The sequence below is a fragment of the Budorcas taxicolor genome, chromosome 25 (assembly GCF_023091745.1).
Source record: "Budorcas taxicolor isolate Tak-1 chromosome 25, Takin1.1, whole genome shotgun sequence".
NCBI classification, from domain to species: domain Eukaryota; kingdom Metazoa; phylum Chordata; class Mammalia; order Artiodactyla; family Bovidae; genus Budorcas; species Budorcas taxicolor.
This window is the reverse complement of record NC_068934.1, coordinates 12,808,080-12,834,230: the sequence shown is the minus strand read 5'-3', so window position 1 is coordinate 12,834,230 and position 26,151 is coordinate 12,808,080. Positions and strand designations below refer to the sequence as shown.

The 26,151-nt window shown below is 42.7% G+C and overlaps 1 protein-coding gene across 2 annotated transcripts in view; it reads right to left on the bottom strand.

The window, feature by feature from the left end:
- Positions 1-2,159: 2,159 nt before the first annotated feature.
- Positions 2,160-26,151, bottom strand: part of DLG2 (discs large MAGUK scaffold protein 2) — a 1,427,480-nt gene continuing 1,403,488 nt past the window's right edge. For both annotated transcript variants that reach the window (XM_052662441.1, XM_052662442.1), the window contains 6 exons: positions 19,401-19,451; positions 18,363-18,464; positions 14,731-14,903; positions 12,291-12,400; positions 5,168-5,259; positions 2,160-2,952 (listed from right to left, as the gene is read on the bottom strand). In XM_052662441.1, the coding sequence (XP_052518401.1) occupies positions 2,846-2,952; positions 5,168-5,259; positions 12,291-12,400; positions 14,731-14,903; positions 18,363-18,464; positions 19,401-19,451 (635 nt within the window). In that variant the 3' untranslated portion in view covers positions 2,160-2,845. The remainder of the gene's footprint in view (positions 2,953-5,167; positions 5,260-12,290; positions 12,401-14,730; positions 14,904-18,362; positions 18,465-19,400; positions 19,452-26,151) is intronic.

Genomic DNA, 26,151 nt, shown 5'->3' with positions numbered 1-26,151 from the left:
AATTAGCTGACGAGTGGGATTTTTGATTTTGGTAAAGCTGAGACCCCCGTGGTGCTACACATTGTACCAGAGCATGAAAAATAGCACCAGTGACACGATCTGGCACTTTTCCGAAAGGGCCCAGCGTGTGAAGGTGACATTGCGCCCCCAGCAAGCTTTCAGATTGGAGAGAGCTCTCGACAAAGTTTGCGGTGTTAGCACCAGTCTGGCCCCAGGCTCCACGTGCATTTGCACCAGTTGTAATCTGGGTAGCTTTCGCGCCATTTCCATCTTAAGTCACCGGGTCTGCGGCAAAATACACCCGTGTGTTGGAGCCGTGGAGACCTCAACATTGGGAAGCGCAAGACAACACAACAAACGGAGGTGTAAATTCTACAGGAAAAGACCCTCTCACCAATTGGCTTGGTGATTCTTCAAGCAAATATATATGTCTATATATATTTATATAAATCTACATAAAAAAAAATCAGTGCAAATGCCAATTCTTATCTGGAAGCATCTACACTAGGAAAATAATTATATTACTACAAAACCAAGGGTTGGTGGTTCAATTTGATTGTACTCAGCCACAGCAATACTTAATATTAAATGGAAAAGCACATCACACGACCCGCGGAAACATCTATTCATTAATGACAGTCCTTTAAATAAATGGTTGCATGCTCAGTTGAGAAACCAAAGAAGTTATCATGGTGGCCTAAAAGTAGAGCTGGGATCAGGAATGGCATTCTGGTGGCAGAAACTTCTGGGAGCAAAGATGGATGAAAGTAGGCCTTGACCTGAAACTGGCGAATTGCAGACATGGCTACGTTTTTGACATTTTGAACACTCTAAAGAAGTCTTGGGAAATTTAACTTTCATCAGAGGGAAAATGGATTGCTAGCCCTTCCATTGGTAAAGGCAGCCTCCAGACTGTAGGTAGATGCATGATTTTGCATCTCTTGTGTCTGTTTTGGTGACTGCAGCCAGGCAGACTGTGGTGTTTTAGTGTCAAATGAAAAATGCTTGTTTTTGGAAAGAGACCCTCATTCTGAGCTCTGATGTTCTTCCCGTGAAGAAGCCCCATCACTGCTGATGGCTCTGCCTCTCACTCCCCCATCCCAGCCGGCATGCTGGTTTGCTGCACAGTGTGGCAGAATCCTGCCAGGTCTGGATGTACCCCAGAAATAAGGCGACAGGGCTTAGTCTGGGCATGCATGTGACCCAGAGTTGAGTAGTTATAGAGATCACTGAAAAGTCTCTCTCTCTAAACACCTGGGGTGCAAGCAATGCTGACGGCACCATCAGCTCTGAAGCGGGAGATAGGCTTCGGGGATTTTCTTTTTTTTTTTTTTAAATCATCATAGTTATAATTGCTAAAAAATAAACTTGGTCCAGGTGCAGCCCCCGAGAAAGGCAGTTCAATTGGTTGAGCTCAAAGTCATTAATGGTCTTTCCTGGTGGTTCCATCTCTTTGTCCTGTACACAGAGACAGAAGTCTGCACCCCTCACCCGCTCCTGTCAGATCCCCCCCTTCTCTCTCTCTTCCTCAAAGAAATATCGCATCTTAGGACAGATCTCTCCACGGCTCTGCACCTTCTCTGGCTCTTACAAAAACCCTCAGTTTACTTATAAAACAGACAAAAGAGTCCTAATTATTCATGACAGCCAAAATACTAAATGATCCTTTAAGAGTTGTATGTTAAGTTACTACGAACAACATTATTCAGCTATTTGCATGACAGGCCCAGGGTATTTAACAAGAAAAGAGCAAAAACTTTCCTTTACATCGTCTGTATGAATTTGTCTCGGAAAGCCATCAGTTTGAAAAAAGTGCATTAACCAAATGCCCTCCAAAAGTATCCACGAGGGCAACTCATTAAGGGATGGGCTCCGTGAGAGTGGATCTCTGGTGTGGGAGGGGGATCGTGAGAGGTAATGAGGGAGAAGTCTTTGTCAGGCTTTAGAAGGAACTCAGATGCTCTTAATGGATCATTGGCAACAAGAGGGAGAATACAACTTTCTGTTCTTGAGCTGGATCATCCGCAGATAGTGCATACATTTAGTCTTTCAATTAATCTTTACAAAATATTTCACAAAACTTTTTTTAACCTATAGAAATTCACTTCTATACATTTAATATATTTTTATTGTATAAATTATTCTCAACTTTAGTGCCTTCTTTCAGTTTATAAACGGCAAAATAGACAATCAACAATCATAAAGCTAACCCCAGGTGGAATCCCCTCCTCCCAATGAGGTCAGTCCTCCACACACTTGTGAATTTTATGAAATGCTCATCTTTGTAGATGCCAGGCAAAGAAACTACACACTCATCCTTCCCTGATAGTAATGTTATGCTGTCTCCAAAGGGACTCCTTTCCTTCCCCTCGCCCATTCTTTCTTTTGCTTGTAAAGAAATCAAAGGCTGTGCATAGTCCTAAAATTTGAAGTGTACCAGTTATAGATGTGGGTAATGGGAAGGTTGGTGAAGTTCAAGTGCTGGCAACTTTTCTTTAAAGCCAAAAACACGGGGAGCTCAGCAGCTAAGTCAGCTCTGGACACCTGCTGGGTGAGGAGGCTGCCCATCTCTTGGGCATGGAGCCCATCAGAGGTTCGTCCCTACACCTGGCACTCTGAGCAAACCAAAGCCTTCCCCGCGTACTGCAACGTCTTTTCTGTCCCACCCTTTGGCCCCTCCTTTTCCTTCATGGCTTCACACAGTTTGTGTTGTACATTCATAAGAATTCACATTGACTGCAAAAACATAAATGCAACAAAAACATAAAAGCCTCCAAGTAGTATATTATATATATTTTGTTCTTCTAAATGCTCTTCTGTCATTGTTGGAGGTGCAGTAGCTAATTTATAACTTCTCCTTTGAGGGAATCCAGATGAAAGGCCCAGACTGCTCTTCGATAACAAGCTTGCATTGGTTATAGATATCTTCTAGGGTGTCGCCTTGGACGATAGCTGGAACAAGAGCAAACACACCGGAGTCAGGAAGCATTTCCTGGCTGATGAAGAATGACCATCAATCATGTGGAAGCTCAAACAGTGACAAACTCATCAGGAGGCTTCATATGACTTCACAATAATCAGAAAAAGCAGAGATTCACTTAAGCAAGGTCACATCAATGATTTAAAAAATGCTTTTAAGGCATGTCCTAGATTAGTAATAAATGTATCAGTCTTTCTTCTTTCTACATGTCTCTCTGTGGTTCTACATGATGAATCACTCATTTATTTAAATTTTACGGGTGTTGACTCTGGGCCAGACACTGAGCTAGGCATTGATCAATTTTCAGGCTGAGAGCTCCCTGTTACCAAAGAAAGCTGGACTTATATTCTCCAGCTTATATTTTCTTATAAGCTGGACTTATATTACTTATTTTATAATGGGCAGAAATTAGAATATTTTAGACACAGAGGAAATAATAAGGACTTTAGAAAAAACTTTAGTTAATCTCCTCAATCCCCAAAACCTTTAATAAGAAACTTTATTCATTCTCCAAGTAATCTAATAAATTGAGATTTTACCATTCAGTGCTCTTCATAGTGAGAATATCTTATGGCAATTACTTGTAGAAAATACATAAAATAGAAGGAAACAAACAGTGTATTATGCCAAAAACCAATTCACTTACAGTAGATTTAAATACATTTTATTATCTCCTTTGGACAAAAAATATCTTGTAGATAGATATCCCAAACACATCAATACTATCCATATGACACTGGGGCTTAAAAAGAAGTCGTCACTGAAACATGGTTTAGAGTTTCAAAAACAGTCCTTGGAATGTGCTGATTATTATATTTTATTCCTGAATATAAAGCACTGTTCAACATGTACATTGTTTTGAACATACTGGATGTTCTTCTAGGGGGAAGCATAACTCATCTTTGTTACTGATGGAAATTTTACTTAAGATTTACCTGATTCAACATATTTGCAAACTGCTAAGGCACCAGCTTTCTCATCTTTTGATTGAGATAAAAAGGAAAACACGGAAAACACCTAACTTCATGTAAGGTAACTCGGCAGGAAAGTTCTTGTTTTAAACCATTAGTTGTAACTGTATGTAGCATTAGTCGCTGAGTTGTATCCAACTCTTTGTGATCCCATGGCCTTAGTTCTGAACCGAACTTAGTTCAGCTGCTAAGTAGTTCACCAGGCTCCTCTGTCCATGGGATTCTCCTGGCAAGAATACTGGAGTGGATTGCCATTCCGTTCTTCAGAGGATCTTCCCAACCCAGGGATCAAACCCGGGTCTCCTGCATTGCAGGAAAATTCTTTACCATTTGAACTACAGGGAAGACCTATCAGTTGTAAGGCAAATTCCAAAGTTTGATCACTTTTTGGATCTGATCAGTGTTTCATGAACGCAGATAAGAATAGAGAACCTATAACATCCAGGACAAAATATCCCCCCTAATTTATGTTCCCAAGGAAATATTTAAAAAGAAAAAAATTGTTTTTGCATTAAGATATGACATGGAATTAACTGAAACACAGGAAGTGTTTCAAGCATCTTCTTCTGGTGCCTAATGGGGAGACAGACCCAGAGGTCCATGAAGCAGAGACTAGAGACCCTGGGACTACTTTTCAAGAGTAACTGCTTTGGACACTGCACATCTGGAGCCTTAAAAGCTTAGTTTTCAAATTTCTGATCATCTCAGGGAGGGAAGCTGAATAAGATTTTGTTGCTGCTTTTCAGCTGCTAAGTCGTGTTCGACTCTTTGTGACCCCATGGGCTGCAGCACACCAGGCTTCCCTGTCCTTCACTGCCTCCTGGAGTTTGCTAAGATCCATGTCGATTGGGTTGGTGGTGCTGTCTAACCATCTCCTCCTCTGCGGCCCCCTTTTCCTTTCGCCTTCAATATTTCCCAGCATTTAGGTCTTTTCCAATGAGGCATCTCTGAATGAGATACTAGTGCTTAAAATCTCTCTCCCAGGAGATAGCGCAGTCTCTGCCATTCATGGTTTCGGGTAGGGCCAGTGGGAACCAGGAAGCCGAATCCAGAGAAGAAGGAACCCAGAGTTTTGAATCAAATGGAAGAAGTGGCAAATAAGGGATTTTTAGCAGGAAGGTGCTAGGGCCCAGGTATACTAGGCCCAGAGCCCCACCTATGCCAAATGTCAGACAATTCGTCGTCTTTCTCACAGTACAAACGCAAATGAACATACCTGTAAAATATTCTCCAAATTCTTGTTCTAGCTTAATTGCACGGTCATAGGTTTTCTTGGCTTGTTCCTCTGTTAGACGCTTATTCATTTCCCTGGGAAAAGGAGAGTTTGGTGTTAGAACACAAAGTGAAAGTGAAAGTGAAGTCGCTCAGTCGTGTCCGACTCTTCGCGACCCGTGGACTGTAGCCCACCAAGCTCCTCTGTCCATGGGATTCTCCAGGCAAGAATACTGGAGTGGGTTGCCATTTCCTTCTCCACACAATACAAAGGGAACACACCAAATCCTGGAAAACTACAGGGTACGTGGCCGAGTGCAATCTTAGCAGCAGCTTCCTAGCCCTTGACAGGACTTCTCTTTGTTGGGATGTTTTCAGCCACAACAACAAACTCCCTGTCACTGCCCCCGTCCTCCCCTGTCGCTGCCCCCGCCCCAGGGCGCTCACGCTCCCAGGGGGTTGTCTCTTGGTCCCGTGTTAGACTGAAGATGAATCTATTTTCATGATTTCCACTCACTCGTTCTGTCCTCTGCAGCTCTGCAGAGCAGAACCGAACCTCCTTCTTCCAGGACAGGCCTTGGGGTGTTTAAGTGCGGATGTGTCCCTCAGGGCTTCCGTTCTTCCAGAAAAAACTGCCCTGCTTCCTTCATCTATTCTTTCATCGGATGTAATTTGGAAATGTATCACCTTCCTGGTCCCCCGTCCTTAGGTTTTGTTCTCGTCTGTCTCAACCTCTTTTAAATACGGGACGTTGTTGTTCAGTTGCTCAGTCATGTCCAACCCTTTGCGACCCCATGGACTGCAGCATGCCAGGCTTCCCTGTCCTTCATCACCTCCCGGAGTTTGCTCAAACTCATGTCCATTGAGTCCATGATGTAGAATTGAACGCAATCTTCTGGGGTGGCCAGAGGGAGGGGAGGAGAGCAAGCGGAGAGAAGGGAAGATACCTCACAGCTTTCCGGAGCTCATTCTATGTAAGAGAGTAAGACTCAACTGTTCTCAGGTCCTGGCCTCATAGAAAGCTTTGATCTCTCGACCTTCCCACCCTCCCCAAAGGCTGCTGTTCATCTTCAGTGTGGGCAGCAGACACGTGGAGTGGAGAAACAGAGACAGTCTTCCAACAAACTATAGAAAATAGACGGGCGCCTCAGGCATGTGTGTCTTTCAGGCTGAAAAAGGATTCTGTAGCTCTAGAGGTTCAACTGCAAGCCGTAAGGCACGTCTATAGCCAAAGAGCCCTAGATTTCCTCTGTTTTTATTATCAAATGGAATTTCAAGGAACTGCTAAAGATGACTTGAATTAAAGATGCAGAGAGAATGGAACAATCAAAAACTCTGGGACCAAAATATTTCAAACAGACTCTAAGCAAGTCATAGCAAATAGTGAGCTGGAGAGAGGAGCCTGGCAGGAAGGAATCTCTGATGCCTATTTTGTTTTATTCTTGTTCGGATAGGAATTGCTGTTCAGTTGCTAAGTTGTACCCAACTCTTTGTGACCTACAGACTGCAGCACGCCAGGCCTCCCTGTCCATCACCAACTCCCGGAGTTTACTCAAACCCATGTCCATTGAGTCCGTGATGCCATCCAACCATCCCATCCTCTGTCGTCCCCTTCTCCTGCCTTCAATCTTTCCCAGCATCAGGGTCTTTTCCAACAAGTCGTCTCTTCTCATCAGGTGGCCAAAGTATTGGGAGCTTCAGCTTCAGCATCAGTCTTTCCAATGAATATTCAGGACTGATCTCCTTTAGGATGGACTGGTTGGATCTCCTTGCAGTCCAAGGGACTCTTAAGAGTCTTCTCCACCATCACAGTGTGAAAGCATCAGCTCTTCGGTGGACAGGAAAATGGGCTGTGATCACACTGGGCGCTCTCTGTCCTTTCTGTTAGTCTGTCACCCGTTGGTGCATCATTAACTGGAGGTATGTGCTGCTTAATCATTGTAAGACTATTTAGATCCAACAAAGTTTCAAGGACAGATTGAGGAGGGAGGAAAAGGGAGAGAAACCTAGTCTATGGATTCCCAACCAGGGGCAGCTTTATCCTTCCATGCCTTCTAGGCGTTAACATTTTTTTTTTTTTTTTGCCAACCAAATACACCGTATTTCTTAAATAAGAATATTTTAGCTTCTCATTCTTTTTTAATCAAAGACATTTTATTACTCAAAGACTGACAATCATTGCCTCTGATCATTGTAAGAATATCAGTGTGACTGCACTGGGCTGATAAAAGTTCAGCCAAGAGCAAAGACATTTTGGTTGGTCCACTGGGATGCATGAGAGGTGTAGATAGAATTTTGAAGGCACTGCTGCCTGTGCCTCTCACTTTAGGAAGCCAGAGAACTGGGTCTGGAGCATGTAGTCTTAATTCCTTTTTCAGAGCAAGTAACTGAGGCCAGAAGTATAGCAAATTGCCTAAGGTAAAGGAGTGAATTTCATGAAAGAACTCAAAGTTATTGTTTTTCACTAATCAATTTTTAGTGAAACAGACTTTTCATTACATTAACATGTTTTTTCAAAAGAGACCCCTATTTAGAAATAGACAAAACTGAGCTGAAGTCAGATATTAGTGAAACAGACTTTTCATTACACTAAGATGTTCTTTCAAAAGAGACCCCTATTTAGAAATATACAAAACTGAACTGAAGTCAGACATTAGCATGACTATAGGCTTGATGTTGATGGCTACAATATATAGAAGTGGGAATTCCCTGAAGTCTTGTTGAAATAAACTCGTCTGAGGAATGGTATCTATAATTCTCTTCCCAAAGAGCACTAACCCTAGAAGCTTTGAGAGGCAGTCATTCTTGGGTGGCAGGAAATGCTGAGCTAAACCAAAGGATACTTCTCATAGAAAGACAGTGTTTTGCTCCAGGAGTCAAGATATCATGTAGTTCTCGATCTTCTTTGATTTCCCTGGCCATGCTGGCCTATTTTCTCTGAATTCCCTTTGCATTTATTGTAGCAATACTGAATTTTTTTTTTTTTTTTTTTTTTTGGCCTCACTGTGTGTCATGAAGGATCCTAGTTCCTCTTCCAGGAATCAAACCTGCAACGCTTGCAGTGGAAGCCTGCCTGGACTCCCAACCACTGGCTCACCAGGGAAGTCCCTTGAATCCAGGTTTTTATCCTCTAATACATGAAGTTGTTTTGTCTCCTGACCAGTCTGCCAGTTCTTTGAGGCCAGAGACCATGGCTTGTTCATCAGCATGTGGCATCGATCTCGGTCAATGCTTACATTTGTTGAATGAATAAGTGAATGAATGAATGGACAGACAAATAAACATAATTACAGTACAGTTGAAGACAGAAGTAAACACAGGGAGCAAGAAGGTAAAAGCATATTGGGTGGCGTGGTGGAGACACACAGGAAAGCCGCTCATTGCCATGGGGAGGGGGGCGAGGAGAGAAGTCACACGGCAGTACAATGTGAAAACACACCTCTTTCATACACACCCTTGATTTTCTGCTTCTCTGAAGAGTCAGCTATGTGTGTGCTAATAAGTCCTGTGCTTTGATGTGGGTGATGCACTTGAGGACAATGTGTGTGATGATGTATCGGTGCCCAAATGTGACAGCCGCCATGCTGCGGTTCCAGCTGACCTGGCACTCACCTCTCCCTGGGGAAGGGGCAGTTCATGCCAGCTTTGCTCCTGAAGTAAAACCGTCAGAAAGACTGAGCTGGAAAGTAAACATCCAGCGTTTCCTAACACGATCTCAGCGGTCTGAATGTCACTGGTGTTGCACTGTGCAAATGGCTGCAGCAAATGATGTCAGATCCACCGTCTCATCATGGGGTGCAGCCTTCAGCACGTTTACTTTTCCTTGGTGATAAGTGGCCGTGACGGGGCCCTAAGGCCAAATTAAGTAAGTAGTCTTGTAGCTGTGGAGGAAGCTGGCCTTCTCCCGCTGAGCACCAGATGGGAATGTCCCGAGCGGTGCGCTGAACCGAATGTGCAGCTGCTCTTCTCCCCCAGGCCTCCCTTCCCCAGGAAGCCACTTGCCCACTGCTCGTTTGTGATGGGAAAACTTACTCTGCTCTTTCTGAAATGGGCCTTTAAGATGCTGTTCCCAGGAGGTGGGGGACATGTTTCTCTTCTTCTTACTGTTAGCAGTACTAATAATATTTATGAGGCTCTTCTCAGATTATAAATCACCTTTATGTAGGGAAATGTGTGGCTGCTTATTTCACTTCACTCAGTGCTCAGAGAAGGCCATGGCACCCCACTCCAGTACTCTTGCCTGGAGAATCCCATGGACGGAAGAGCCTGGTAGGCTGCAGTCTATGGGGTCACTGAGAGTCAGATACGACTGAGCGACTTCCCTTTCACTTTTCACTTTCATGCATTGGAGAAGGAAATGGCAACCCACTCCTGTATTCTTGCCTGGAGAATCCCAGGGACAGGGGAGCCTGGTGGGCTGCCATCTATGGGGTTGCACAGAGTCGGACACGACTGAAGTGACTTAGCAGCAGCAGCAGCAACACAGTAGCTTACATGAGGAGGAACTTAATACACGCTCTCAGGGATGCTACTGAGTGCTAAGTCAGTTCAGTCATGTGTTCAATCTTTGCAATCCCGTGGACTATAGCCCACCAGGCTCCTCTGTCCATGGGGATTCTCTAGGCAGGAATACTGGAGTGGGTTGCCATGCCCTCCTCCAGGGGATCTTCCTGCCCCAGGGACTGAACCCATGTCTCTTATGTCTCCTGCGCCGGCAGGCGGGTCCTTAATCACTAGCATCACCCAGGAAGCCAACAACCATTATTTTATCATCAATACCTATTTTTCCATGTGCTGGCTGTGGGCAAAGCCCTTATTTATTTTTCTTTTAAAAAAATACTTGGCTGCACAGAGTCTTACTTGCAGCACGTGGGATCTTTAGTTGTACCATGCAAACTCTTAGATGTGGCATGTAGGATCTAGTTCCCAGACTGGGGATAGAACCAAGCCCCCCTGCATTGGAAGCACAGAGGCTTAGACACTGGACCACCAGGCAAGTTCCCAAAGGTCTTTATGATATAATTTTATGCCTAAATTCACGGGGCAGAAGGTACCAAGTGTGGCCTCCTCACTTTATTTTTTCATCCTGGTAAGAACTTTTGTCCATCTCTTATTTATGGGAATCTATTCTGCTTTTAAGATACACATCTGGCAATTGCCCCAAAGACTGACTTAATCGTCATAGATTGCAGTTCCAGCTACTATAGCTTCTTCCTCCCAGAGAAGGCGCTAAACAACTGGTCGATATCCTTTAAAAGTAACTGCTTTCACCTCTGGGATGAATGATTTCATTTTCTTTGGTCTTTCCATAAACACTGTTTTCCAGTACTTTATGGTTCACTTGTGAACCCTGTCAAATGCTCTAATGCCTTGAGGCCCAAATGGAGGCATATTTGGGCAAAGCTCTTACAATGACACCGGTGTTATCTCTTGCGGCCTCTTGGGAAAGGCACTGTTCACCTGTTTTGTAATGATAAAGTAGTTTCACTCCTTTTACAATAAAGTTACTTGGAATCTTTCATAGTAATAACAGCTACCAGTTAGTAAGTGGCTGTGCTGTGTGCTGTGCTAAATCACTTCAGTCGTGTCTGACTCTTTGTGACCCCACGGACTGTAGCCCGCCAGGCTCCTCTGTCCATGGGATTCTCCAGGCAAGAATACTGGAGTGGGTTGCTATGCCTTCCTCCAGGGGATCTTCCCGACCCAGGGATTGAACCTGCATCTCTTACGGCTCCTGCATTGGCAGGCGGGTTCTTTACTACTAGTGCCATCTATGTCAAAAATGGTAGAGAACTTTCCACTTAAGATCTTGTTTAATCTTTACCCTGGCTCTCTGAGGTCTGCATTATTAATGTGTCTAGTTTAGAGCTGAGGAACTAAGTCTTCCAGAGGTCAAGCAAATTGCCTGAGCTCACATAACTGAACAGTGGCAAAGGAGTAGAACCAAGCCTGACCAGTTTCCAGGTCCCCGCTCTTAGCCTTTTTGCTCTTCTACCTTTAAGGCTACTACAGCATCACTTTTGTATAAGAGGGTGTACAAAACAAAGCCCCCAGTTTCTATCAAAGCATCCCCCCAAATACTGTCCCTTTATGGCCAGATCATGAATATCTGCCCAGTTTTTCAAGGATGATATTTAACAAGTCCTCTGAAAAATAAAAGGAATAGAGCTTCCCTGGTGGCGCATTGGTAAAGAATCCGCCTGCCAATACAGGAGGCAGGGGTTCCATCCCTGGTCCAGGAAGATCCCACAGGTGGAGCAACTAAGGCCATGAGCCACGACCACTGACCCTGCGCTCCAGAGCCCGGGAACTGCAACTACTGAAGCCCGCTCGCCCTAGAATCACGCTCTGCGTCAAGTGAGGCCACTGCAGTGAGAAGCCCGCGTACTGCAGCTAGACAGTAGCCCCCGCTTGAGCAACTAGAGGAAAGCCTGCACAGCCACAAAGACCCATCATAGAGAAAAATAAACTAATTAAAATAAATAAATAAAAAGAATAAAAGAGCCTGTGTCATACATTTTTCTCCCTGTTCATAAATGTGCAAAGGTCTGGAGCTATTGGTTAAGACTGTAGGTGTTTTACAGCCAGGTCATTAATAAAACTCCTTATAAGGCTAGTGGTCCATATACATGAGGTTTTAATTAAGGAACACAAGAATTCTACGCCATAACAATGTGAAACGCCGATGGAGAGAGTCTGAAAAATGTTCCTGCTATGAAAACTTACACATTTAAAAAGATTTACCGGTGGAATTGCTCTCAGGAGTAAGAGACAATTTAAAGACGATTGCTTCCTATTATTTGGAAAGCAAAGCAAGACAAAATAAAAACAAACCAACCTACTTTCAAAACAAGGAGACAAAATGAAAAAGTCATACACAAACAAAAACAACTTGTGAAATGAAAATAAAAATCAAGAAACATTAGTGAAGACATTTTCAGGAATTACTGACATTGTGTCTCTAGTGGTTCTAAAGAACTTCCATCTATCATTAAAAAAGGGAACTCTTAAAAAAATTGACAACGGCAATTTCCACGTGTAAGCATTTATGGCAAAGAGCTGTTAGCAGTTTGCTCTGTCATATGGAACAAGAGGCTGGATGAAGGCTGCCGCTGCCCTCCACTTACATCAGAGGTTCCAGAGACTTGGGTTTAATGAAGATGGCAATGGGATACAGCTGGGCCACTTGTAACCGCTTGATAGCATTTCCTGATACGTCAAGTATACAGTGTTTGCCCTGGGAGAAGGAAAAGAAAAATACGGCGTTAATCCAGGTAGAATGATCATAATCAAAGCAAAAGAAAAAAAAGTAAGTATGCTTTAGAGGGAGGTAAAAGATACTACATTTCAAATTTTGAAAAGAATTGTTGCAAAGCATAAATAAAAGTTGGTATACAGGGTCATCACCGAATGTTTGCAGTAATGTTTCTTATTCCTTTACTAAGTGTCAGCCAACGGAGTAGACATTTTACTAGGGTTATCTCAGCTAACTTTATTTATTTCCTTAAATAAATACCTGATGCTTTGCACAAGGAAGCCATCTAGCCATATATAATGTGACTGAGTCCATTCTCATGAAGCCCTCGTAAACTATCTCTGAAGACAATCGTCAAAAAGAAATTCCCAACTTGTCAAAGAAGAAATTCCCTACCTGTGAGATGTGAATTGTCAACTGCATTTTACAGAAGAGAAGGCTAAGACTTAACACTACTAACTTGCCCAGGCTCGTGTCAGCAGTACATATAGTAGTAACTCACCCAGGTCTCAGTGCTAAGACTCAAACCCAAGTCTTGTTGGTTAGAATAAATGAATACCTCCTTGTCTCACCCTGGCCAGTGTTCAGTCTGGAAGAATGGTAACCATGAGTTTAGAACAACGTTATAAATATTTGCTGAGTGTTTCTACGTGTCCTGCCTTTGATACGCTCCGTCTAGTACAGAGCAAGGACAGACACAGAGAGTGACCTTAAGTATTTTATTTTAACTGTGGAGAGAGAGGTTTGCATAGTGTATGTAAATTTTTTGTTTGTTAACAAATAAAAACCCTATTACATTGTAGCATACCTCATTTAACTTGGCTTCCACTGCAATGAGTGCTCAGAGCAAGGAACTGCTTTATCAAGTATTTCTGGAGAGTAGACACATTTGCCACACATTATGTTCTACCTCCTGGAGGGAAATGGCTTCATTACCCTGAGGCCCAAAGAACTTCACAAAGAAGAGAAAAAGCATACTATGCAGATATAAACAGTCCTAAATCAATAAAGGGGAATAAAAGCTCATCCATAATATCCATGTAAAAATAGGCCAGCGAGTACTTGAGCTTTTACAGGAGAAACACACTGAGATGGCTCAAGTTTTTATCACTTAATATATTCCAAGTTTGCTATCTGTGAAATGTGGCAGTTACATAAAATGCCTGGATGAAGTCTGAGTATTCACTGGTCAGAAAGGTTTGAGACAACAAAGGCTGTGTCTTCATGTTCAAGGAGGAGAAGAGATGCAATGATCCAGAAAAGTGATTTGAAACAGTGTGATATTGCTCAAAGAAGCCAGCATCCCAGAGAGAAGAAACTTGACCCACCTTCTTACTGTATTCTTGCATAGACGTGAACATTTCTCACTGAAGTTTTTTAACTAAAACATTAAAAGTGGGGGTGGGGGGAAGTTGTGTCAAATCAAATCAACCCAACAAATATTACTTATACAACAAATACGATGGGCTCTTAACTTTTTTTTTTTCTTCTTCTGTGACATTGGTCCTCAGTGTTCACAGGTGATCAGGATCCTTCTTGAGGCAGATCTCAAGGGTCTTCCTATCCTATTTGCCCTTACACAGTCTTCTCATGTCCATGCCCTTGAAATTATCAGCAGGGTAATTTTATCTGCCTGCAATGCAGGAGACTTGGGTTCGATCCCTGGGTCAGGAAGATCCTCTGGAGAAGGAACTGGCAAACCACTCCAGTATTCTTGCCTGGAGAATTCCATGGACAGAGGGGCCTGGCAGGCTACAGTCCATGGGATCGCAAAGAGCTGGACATGACTGAGTGACTTTCACACAGAATTTCATCTATACCTCCTCTAAGTTAGAATATCTGCCAGCAACGGGCCAGGCAGTCCTCCTCATGTGTCTACCCTTCCACCAAAAGCATCTCAAGTTTTCAGGGAGATAAAAAGTAAACTCCTACTAACAAAAAGAACGGAGGATTCTGATCTAAACAACCGAAAGTGACCAAGTTTTTAGAACAAGTTCAGTTACTGGGGCCAAAGAAAACTGAGTCAAAGACAAAGTGAATTTCCATAAAACTTCAAGCTGTTAATTGCCTTTAGGTTTATAAGCCCCCTTCCCTCCTCTCCCCTGCCAGGTCAGTCAGCATACTTTATTGAGATTAGAACAAAGATTAATGACCTTGCTCTAAAGAGATTCTCTGCTCAGAGGTCTTAAAAGGAATACTGAATCAAAATTTACAACTGAAATCAGGGAAGAGTAATGACCAGAAAAAAAAAAATGCAGTTTGCCACCTGGGTACCTTCTTCAGGGGAGACGTAAGATGACTGGAGAACATACCCTTTCTGCTACAAATCTCACGGACTGCACACTGGTTCCGTATAAGTTGTCATTGTACTGGCCGGCTTCTATAAACTTGTGCTCTTGGATGTCTTTTTCCATTTGTTCTCTAGAAATGACAAAGTGGTAGTCTCTGCCATCCACCTCGTAGTCACGCTTTGGCCTCGTAGTATCTTTATAAAATGAAAAAAGATGAAAATAAGGTAACTTTATATTCAGAAACTTCTGTTATACCTTTTTTTTTTTTTAACCACACACTCTCAACATAGATATAAAAGTGTGTACTATGAAGGACCATGACATAGTAGCAGGTACCAGGCTTAGCCCCACACTGTGAAGAACTACAAAACTAGACAAAATGTATGGACATATATTTTCAGGCACTGGACAACAGACAGTGCTGGAGCTGTAATACTTAAGAGAAACACATGAGAGGACTCTGCGTTTACTCCATTTTCATTTCCAAACGGAGAGTCTAGAGCTCATGGATAGCTAGGAGGCCCTGAAGTTCAGACGGACTGTGCATTAGTTTGAGATCCCAGAATGGTTGCATTTTATGAGGTTACTCTTGACTTACTCTAGACCTACCTTCACAATGTCTAAAACCAAGTCAAAACTCAAAGAAGCTGACTTGTCAGTAAATTACTGCCTGCTGAAACAAAAACTTAATACTCTATAAAGGAAGATATTGATAACAACATCCAAATGCTCAATAATGTAGCATCACAATGTCTAGCACATGATACAAGATTACGGGACAAGCAAAGAAGTAAAAAATGTCTCATATAAAAATTAAAAAAAATGGACATATAGTGTAAATATATTCAGGGACTTTAAAAGATGTAAAATGATACCATCACAGTTAAGGGACTAAAATCAATCAGCTTTAATCATAGTTAGAATTGGTTAAACTTCTTGTTAAGAAGAGAAGAGAAAATAATTTAACATTGTAAATAAAAATAAATGTTAAAATAAACACTACATGATATCACTCATGTGTGGAATCTAAAAAATACAGCAAACTAGTGACTATAACAAAGAAGAAGCAGACTCACAGATACGGAGGACAAACCAGTGGTTACGCAGGGGAGGAGCGATCTAGGGGTTAGGGAGTGGGAGATAGAAAGTGTTGGGTGTAAGACAGGCTCAAGGATGTATTGTACAATATTGGGAATATAGCCAATAATTCTGTAATAACTGTAAATGGAAAGTAACCTTTAAAAATTGTATTTAGCGAAAAAGCATACAGGAGGGAGTAAGACATTCTACACCTGTACTGCTCACTGTGGCCACCTGTAGCAGCATTCAAGAGCACTTAAAATGGGGCTGGTCTATACGTGTAAAATACACACTGGATTTCCAACACTTACCACTAAGAATTAAAAAATATTTCAATAATTTGTATATTGATTACAAGTGAAATGATATTGTTCTGGATTTACTGGTTTTCATATCATTTATCATTAGCATTAAAACTATATTTTCTATCTTAACCCAGATAGTCTTCTTAGAAATCCATCTTTAAAAATTATCAAAATTTCAGATAAAGGTTTATCCTTAAAGATGTTCATTGTATTAATTTATACATTATAATTATAACATATAAATTATAATTGTATTTGCATAATTAATAATATTGAGAAGTAGGGAAACCAAAAAAACTCTAAATAAGAAAGGACTAATTATGACATAATAAATATTTAAAGTAGTTATATAAAATTTAAACAATATTAAGCAAAAATGTATATACTTGACATGTACCCAATCAAAGGAGAAAATGCATGAAAAGAAAGAATAGGTAGAAATCTATGAAAATATTAGCAGGGATGTTATCTCTAGGTATCTTCTGAGATTTTCTGTATATTTTTAATTTTCTTGTTTAACTTTTTAGCATTTTCCAAGTTTTGTACAATGAACATGTATTGATTTTTATAAAACAGTGCCATTACTTAAAAAAGAGAAAGAAGACGATGCAAGGTGGAGGGGTACTGAAACGGTGCTAAAGGAATTTCTTTTTTTTTTTTTTTACTTTCAAAAGTGGAGGAACAAGCTGGGGGCTGCAACAAGCGGCCTAGGGTTTGACTTGATCATTTCTGTCTGGCGTCTCTCTCAGGTTAGGCTCTGTGGCAAGACCGCTACCCAGAACCCTTGCCGGGGACCGTCTCACAGGACAGCACACCCACCCCGGTTCCCGCCTGCCCGTGCACTGCGCATGTGCGATCCCTGCACCTCTCCTGTATTCCTGCAGACATTTGCAGTCCTGAAATGTAAGAGACACTTAAGAGTAAAGAGCTTAAAACATGTTGAGTGAGGAAGAAATATCTGCTGAGATCAGATTTCAGAGCTCAGTGGTCCAATAAATTAAAATTTACTGGTGGGTTTACACACACAGAAAGCCTCTAGCATTTTCATGTGGCACAGTGGGAGCAGGGCCAGAAGTGATGAGCGGGGAGCAGCAGGAAGGAGAGCAGACAGACTCTGCAGGGAGGGCCTTCCTGGGTGTGTCAGAGGGACCGGGGGGCCTGACGGCTGTCCATAAGGATGAGAGAGCAGTGGCCGGGAGGCAGGTAAAAACTTTATATTCTTTCTTGTCTTCATCCTTCCAAGGGAAAGGAAAGGCTATTTTGTATTGATCGACACATGGCCCTAAGTCATCCTGAGATGAGTTTAACAGAGAACATTGTCTCTGATCTCTCTTACTGCAACTAAGAGTGATCATTAGTTAGACCCATTAAACCTGTAACCTGCCTTCACTGATCACTTTGTTACTACCAAAAAAAAAAAAGGCATATCTTTCAAGCATCACATAGCCTCAACAATGTGTTTGCCTCAGTTGTTTTATAGGAACTCAGAGTCAGCTGTGTCCAGTTTGAGCTTGAGATGGTTAAGAGTGGTTAAGACAACCGACCCTCCAACTGGACAAGTGCCAGTGTCTACCTGGTGACCTTTGAACATCAGAGGGCCCCAGACTCCACCCTCAGAACATGCTAATGCTGGCATTTTCTGAATCTGTTCCCATGATGATGCCTGCAGCTTACCCGCACCTGCACAGAATGAGAAATACCTTACCTTCGTATTTTCAATCACCCATCCCCATGCTCCCCACACCTCAGGCTACCCTGCTCCTTCATCCCACAAATATCCCCAGCCCCTGGCTTCGGGGAGGTGAGTCTGAGATTTCTTCTCTAACCTCTTTAAGTGGCAGTCCCATGAATAAACAAGCCCTTTCTCTGCTGTAAACCTTGCATCTCAGCGTTTGAATTGCTGTGTGTTGGACAAACTTGCTTTGTAGCATGATTCTATGGGAAAAGAGGCTTCAGTGACATTTCAATCAATCTACAAGAAAATATGAAGGCCTATCAATAATCCTATGCTGTCTTAAGTACCATGGGCGTTACAAAGAAAGGACTCATCCTGCCCTCTTGGGTACCACATCGTTTACTCACTAAATAGAGAATAACGCATGGCAGCATGGATGGAATGTATTTGGCAGAGAAATGAAATGAGATGCTCAGATAATAGGTGACTGACGGTATTTGAATCACTGGTGACTACTGGAAAAACAGAGTTACATTTTACCATCTCAAAAAGAGCCATGCTGTACTTCTAGAGGAGAGATGCAGGATACTTACGAGGCACACAGGAGCCAAATTTGTCAGGGAATTCAGATATCAAGTCATCGTTGATCCGATCCTTCATGGGGCCCAGAATAATCACGGGTCGGGTATAGTTTACTGCAGAGAGGGAAAGGAAATGCAGATGTGGAGTCCGACTTGGGAATCTTAGGGCAAACCTGCCGAACACTAAGAACTACTGAGGCTGTTACTTCGGTGGATAAACTGCCCAGAGAGCCCTGCATAGGAAACTGATGTTTTAACACCAAGTGTGTTGGCTGAGTCTACTTTCTGGAATTTACTAACAGGGAAAAGCAACTGCAGTGTCAATGAAAAAAAAAAAAAATTTGGAGACGTTTTGCTTACTCTTCACGTATGCCTACGCAACAGTTAAAACAGCTACCGAGTTTAGTCAATTGAATGGGAGAAAATAAAGATTCCAAAGTAGCTATTTGACCATTGTTTAGGCAACGCCTTCAAAAGTCATTATTAGTAGTAATGACATCTTAGTTTTTTATACTTTCTTTTCCTTAGTTCAAAATACTCTCCATTCTCTGCTTGGATTCTCTCAACTCCTTTGTAATCACGGGGCTACAAGGAATTCAAAAGTTCATTTGTTACAGTTCCTCCTCTGATACCTGAATTTTCTCTGTGATCTTTGGCAAGAGCCATCAGCCTCTGTATAAATTCCTCCCAGGCTTTTGGAGCAGCCCAGAAGGTGGCTTCTCTCTTAGGAGCCCTACTAGAAAGCTCTCAATACTAAGTGGACATCAACCAGCAGGAGGATTTTACCTATCGATCCTGTAGGTGGCGCTCTTTATGATTTGGATGTGCTCCTTCCTATTAAGGATCATTCTTCCAGAGGGCAGCTCCATCCTCCTGGGAGCTGTCGCTGCCCACTCGGTGCAGGGAATGTGTCTGCTTGGCCACAGGGCCAAAGAAAGAGCAGGGTCTGGCCTGGGAACTGCTGACTATTAAGCAGTTTATTTCCCTCCTGAAATGGGGTCACCTGTTATAGCCTGGAAATCAGGAACCAGAGCATGCTAAGAAACTTACTTTCCTGCCTTGTGACAGGCTCATAAGAGAGAATGAAATCTTCTTGCCCTCCTGAGAAGAGAAAAAAGGAAAAATTACAGTGGACTAACAACCAGTCACAAACCACAGCTACAAGCCCTGCTCTGCAACCCAGGAAACAGACCCAGTTCAGGGCTAATTTCCCTTGCTCTCTCCCTCCTTCAACCATTCCCCACATCCCTTCACCCTCATACAACTGTTTGGCACCGTGACAGAGTCAGGTGGTCGCTGGTCGGAGGAGCGACAGGAGGCTGGCCTTCTGCAGTTCAGCAGGGCAGTGATGGAAGAGGCTGCCTCGCGTCTGACGCTGAGAAACACAGCACTATGGCTGCATGCCCAGCATTCCTGCCTAAAAGGAACCCCTTGAGTTCAAGGAGAGGTTCCATCCAATAGTTCGCTGCTACATTACCAGAATTTCTGGACCTTTCATCTTCCATTTTATTTCCCAAAGAAACACAATGTTCAAAAGCAAGTGTCTGCTCATTTCATTTGTGAGACAAAAACTTCACCAGCCTATATACTCCAAGGCTCTGAAGACTTTAATGTTAATTCATCAAAAAAATGCTGGGTCAGTTAAGAAGATAAAAAACTGAGGAGGGCCCTACATCACTTGTTCTAATCACTGCTAAATCTAGTGTTGAAACTTTGAAAAGTAAGGCAGACCATGGAGTATCAGTTTCCACACTTTCAGGCTCATTTGCTATAAGCCTTCTGATTCACGGTGAGCCTCAAGTCAACATACAACCATGGAAAGTAAATTGGTTTTTGGCAAATATTTTGTTTTCCTAATCATCAGTTTTGCCCAGTTGAACTAGGCATGAGATTTGTATCATTCAGCTGCCAACTCAGAAGGCTCCACACCTTCATTCGCATTAGGCCTAGGACTGACTATCTTTGGTGGGGAAATACTTTAAGTTTTGAAAAGGGGTTTTTGTATGCTGTCCTATAGAGGAGAAGTGTTGTGCGTGTGCTAAGTCGCTTCAGTTGTGTCCGACTCTGTGCGCCCCATGGACTGTATTTGCCAGGTTCCCCTGTCCATGGGGATTCTCCAGGCAAGAATTACTGGAGTGGGTTGCCATGCCCTCCTCCAGGGGATCTTCCCGACCCAGGGGTGGGACCTGAGTCTCTTGCATTGGCAGGTGTGTTCTTTACCACTAGCGCCACCTGGGAAACCCCGAGGTGTGTCATAAGAGGTAGTTTTTTTCTGAAACCAAAGGGCACTGGGTCTCACTGCTCTATCTCCTCATAGGCCCTGACACTTTCAGAGTCAGGTCAGAACCATGTGCTGCTGCTTTAGAAGCCACAGCCTCTGGAGGATGAATCCATTTTATGAAAGGAGTTAGTATTACAGGCAGGTTTGATAATGACAAGGCTGACCTGGGGGAATTAAGTGGTCTCTGGCTAAGGCAGTGAATGCGCATGTCTTCCCTGGGGTGGGAAATGGCCCCAGGCCCACATCACGTCTCGCCTCACCACTCTCAGAATGGCTCAGCTGGGCTACCTCCTAAAGTCATGGAGAAGGGGCACTGGTGCTTCCTCTAAGTGGAACCTACCCATGACTGCTCCAAAAAGTGTTCAGGGAAGCTTCCCACATCGGGGCAGGGGTTTGGTATGTGAGGAGTCAGATTTATGTTTGGTTTTTTTTTTAATTCAGGGAAAAAAATGATCCTCTTTTAAAAAATGAATCAACTGAAATTTACAGAAGCTGTGTCAAAAAATAATAAAGGGGAATGACTGCTAAGCTCTAGTTATCTAAAGGCTGACATATGCAGAGGACATAGGAATTCAGAGGAAAAGTGTAAAAATAGTTGGGGGCGGAAAAAGCATAGCTTTAGAGATAGAAGCATGGCAGACCAATACTGTAATGTCATACTGACTTTCAGGAGAAATCTCCCTGAATGATTAATATGTGAGAGGGGACTCCTGCCCGTGGGATAACAGGTTTTACATATCAGGTGACAGAATATGCTATGGAGCCACTTTTCCACGGTTGAATTTAACTTCTCTTTCAGGATTTTAGATAATTACAATAAATGTCAGTTACAGAAATACTTGAAAAAAATTGCAAACTTTTTAAATGCAAAAAAAGAATAAATATCAGGTGATACTTATGTCTCTGCACGAGACTGGGCACCCCATACCACAGTTATCCAAGGTGTCCTCAGTATTTAACATAAAGAAAGAGACCAATGAATTTGCATTCTGCCTTTAGTGGTACGAGTCAGGATGAGCAATGAAGCCAAAGATAGGTTCCACTTTGTGTTTCTGTCTGTACGCTTTCCTTTGGGAAAGTGTGGTTTCCCCTAAATAAAGAGAACACCTCTTGTTCCCAGGAGAATCTCTTTCCCATGGCCTTGCAAATCATTCTGATGGGACATTCTAAAGGCAAACCTTAAATAAAATATTTGGTGTCAGTATGTATAATGTGTGATTTAAAAAACTAGGACAACGCAACACAGCTTAGATTAACTTTGTTAGAACAGAGTCCTGTAGTTCTTCGTTTACCTGTTGCTTTCTGGTTTACGTCTAACCTACGGGAAGCACAGGTTCTTGCTCAGAGCAGTAAGACTGGCAGACAGCAGTGACGACAAGTGTCCCTGAAGTCAACACCCCTCCCAGTTCTAACGGCTGCAGGACAACCAGGGACCATGTAAGGAAGCCCACAGGGGTGCTGTGGCAGCTGATAAGGCACAATAGCTGTGAACTCAGCACCCGAAACCAATTTTCACTTTCATGTTCAAGAATGGAAAGCCCAAGGGGTAATGGGAGGGAGATTATGAGGGGGAGAAAAAAAAGTCACAGCAGTGAAGGAACGATAATTCACGCCTGCATAGCGCGTTACAGGCTATAAAAGGCTGTTGCAGCCACTGCTTCGTATTTCTCACAGCCATTTCTTTTGAGGTAGGTGCTCTGACCATCTGCACTTTACAGATGAAGAAGCTGAGACTCGGAGACAGGGCCTGCTTCCTCAGTAAGTAGCAGAGTCAAGATTAAAAACCACATCTTTGCTGACTGCTCACTGAGTATGCGGCACAGTCTCAAAAAGGTCAGAGGTGCAGAACTCTCTGTGGGGGCTGGGATGTAGAGGCAGAACTCAGAGGAGAACAAAAATGGTGGGTGCCAGAGAAGGGGGCTGAACCTGGGTCAGTCACCGGCAGGCCGTAAGATGCTCCATTTGCAAACCCTAACTCTTTTTTTTTTTTTAATGCTGCTGTGTCATCTCCAAAAAATAGTCATCCTTGGTAGTTTTTCTATTTTTTGCTCAGGAGGTGTCGGCACTTAGAAATAACAGCTGACACAAGGGTACAAACAATTTCTTGGTCTTGTTTTGGCAATCGCACGGCTGGAAAGGGGAGCGTGGCACAGAGCTGGGGGTGGCCGCCTGCCACCGGCAGAGACTTTGCAGAGCCTTCGCAGAGCCTGTTGTTACAACCTCCAGAAAACACTGTCTTTAAACTGGAAGCAAGTCACAGTAAGAGGGGTTCGGAGTAAGGCTCTCATGATAAGGAAAAACACGGTGTTTCTCTTTAGAACTTTTTCCCAAACTGGAAAAGAGAGATGAGGGAAGTGAAGGCCAGTGGCAGGGCATTCAGTGGTCTAAATTTAGTGTTTACGGCCTGCATTGGATAATTATGAAGAATAACTAGCTTCCTAGAACCACGGAATGTTAGTGCTAAGAAAGGGTTTGGAGTTAACGTGGTTTATGGATGGAGAATCTGGAGCATGACTTCACTCTCCCTTACGGACCCTCGACACGCATCACACCGATCATTGCCTGAATTACTGCTGAGCCTCACTTGGCCTCAGCACTTTTCAGTATAGTTCCTCAAGAAACTATTAAAGGGCAGTCTTGATTAAAACCTGTTTCCTGTATCTCTTTTCTAATCCAAGCTAGTCATTTACATTGAAGAGAACTAAGGTTCAAAAATGTTCAGTGATTTCTTCAAGGTCACGTAGTGAATTACTGATTCAGTGTCTTCAAAGGATCTTCAGATTAAATCTGTTACTATATATAAGAGTCCTTAAAATCAGGCTTAGTTCATAGTTAATGTTATGTAAATATTGCTGCTTGTATTGATTGTTGTTGTTTATCCACTAAGTCATTTCTGACTCTGCAATCCCACGGACTGGAGCCTGCCAGGTTCCTCTGTCCATGGGACTTCCAAGGCAAGAATGTTGGAGCCGGTTGCCATTTCCTCCTCCAGGGATCTTTCCAACCCAGGGATCAAACCCGAATCTCCTGCTTTGGCAGGCGGATTCTTTACTGCTGAACCACCAGGGACAGCCAATTAATTTGATAGGTGGTATGGCTGAAATGTACTAGCTAAACGTGAAGAAGCTTGGATTACAAAACACAGGGAATAGTGAAAATGTCTAAGTTTCAGAATTAAAATATCTTGACTAGACTTGCAGGGACATAGTATTAGTGAAAGGTAGCTCTTTGGAACTTCAGCTTCTTCATCAGTTGCTGCTGCTGCTAAGTTGCTTCAGTCGTGTCCGACTCTGTGCGACCCCATAGACGGCAGCCCACCAGGCTCCCCCATCCCTGGGATTCTCCAGGCAAGAACACTGGAGTGGGTTGCCATTTCCTTCTCCAATGCATGAAAGTGAAAAGTCAAAGTGAAGTCGCTCAGTCGTGTCTGACTCTTAGCGACCCCATGGACTGCAGCCCACCAGGCTCCTCCGTCCATGGGATTTTCCAGGCAAGAGTACTGGAGTGGGGTGCCATTGCCTTCTCTGTTAACGGGGTGTAAATATAAGGTATATTTCATAATTTAGTTGCAGAAATAAAATGAGATACTATATGTAATAAAATTGCTTGGTAAGAACTTGAGGAAATATAAGGCCAGTACTTGAGAAGAATGGAGAAAGGAGAATATGGGCACCATTCCGACTGATTCCAGAGGGAAAGTCTGAGATCTCTGCATCTCAGCATCTCAGTTCCACTCAGTTCATTTTTTAAGATCCTTGGTTTGAAAACCCTATTTAACTGCTGAGCACCAATGGGTTAGGAGGATAATCACCCGCTCTCCCATACCCATAATAACATAAGAGCTCCACTGGGTTTTAAGGAAGGCAGGTCTTCATCTTGTAGAGATTTGCATGGTCTCCATTATAGCTAATTGATCTTTATTGCCATCACATATAAGGGCAATTCAAAGGTATGATACAAAACAAACACAAACCTGCACTGTATTATATTACTTTGTTGACAGAAATCTGGAATTAGCCCATAGTTAAGGCAGTTATGAGATAGCATTTTGCATAATTAGACAATGTACATTGTTAAACTGTATTGTAGCTAGTGCTCAGTATAGCTGGGCTTTGGAAAAAATATGCTATAATTCTTGAGATGGTGCATCAAAGGTCTGAGCTATTTATTAGAAATTGAGGTTGGTATAAATTCATGTGCATGTATATGTATCTCAGAAAATATTTGAGGCTTTCGAATAAGGTTGGCACAATCTGTAACTCCAGAATGTAACACCCAGGCCTGGGCCCGTCTTTCTGTGTGTGGATGTTGTTTCAGTTGTGCCTGACTCTGTGACCCTATGGACTGCAGCCCACCAGGCTCCTTGTCCATGGGGATTCTCCAGGCAAGAATACTGGAGTGGGTTGCCATGCGCTCTTCCAGGGGATCTTCCCGACCCAGGGATGGAACCTCCATCTCTTTTGTCTCCTACCTCTAGTACCACCTGGGAAGCCTGCCAGTCTTTCTAACTACTGACTATTTTTTTAGCCATTTTGTCCTGAGCAGACATGGAATGGTTCTAAGAGTAAAAAAAAAAAAAAAAAATCTGAAAATGAGTGAAAAGAGGTATTATTTTGTCTAGACTGGTATTCATAAAATATAAAAGTCATAATTACGGCAAAAGCCAGGAATTCAATAGAAAAATCCAGCCTGGCTTGATTTTGAAACTGTACTTCCTGGAAAAACTGTGTCTGTCCCAAGCCTTTGTGTCTTTGGTCAGGCCAATGCCTTTCCTGGTGAGTTTCTTCTTCAACTTTACTGAGCTGGCAAGTACCTCATCTTTGCGTAGCTCAGCTCAGAGGCCCCCCTCCTCTTTGATATTATCTCTGAAGCCCCACTATTCTTGGGCCAGACTCTTATGCTAGAAGCGGCCACACTTCATGCTTTCTTAATGTATTGATCGCTCCCCCTCTTTACCTGCGCTGAGTCCCGGAGCTCACTGAGACTCACATTGAGTCTTAAGGTGCCTATGAGAGAGCGTGACATAGAGTGGATGCTGAATGAACTAAGAAACAGTCCTCTGTAATTCCTCATATTTCTATCCTGGAAAAACAAATATCCATTTTTTTCTCCTCTAAGCTATGACAAGGCTCTTCTTACCTTTCTTCATTTGTAAAGAAGGCAATCTGAATGGCTAGCTTTCTGTACCCTCAGAGGAGATTCAAGTTAATACAGACTATTAGACTCCACATTTTCTCTAGTAATAGTACAGTTCCATCTCTTCTCTCTTCTCATAGATAATTTAAGCTGTTTGCAAGTTTTTCCTTTATTCACTCAATAAACCTTTATGTGCATCTACTATTTGAGAGTGAAAAGAATTATTGATGTCAACTTAGAGTACTGCAATCAAAAACTTGTCAAACAGCTGAAAGCCTTGGTGCAATTTTTATAACAATGATTCTGGAAAGAACATGCTCATCTCTAAAGAAGAGAAAGGCCTCTGAAATATTCTAAACACAGATTTCTGAAGGAAAAGGTAGT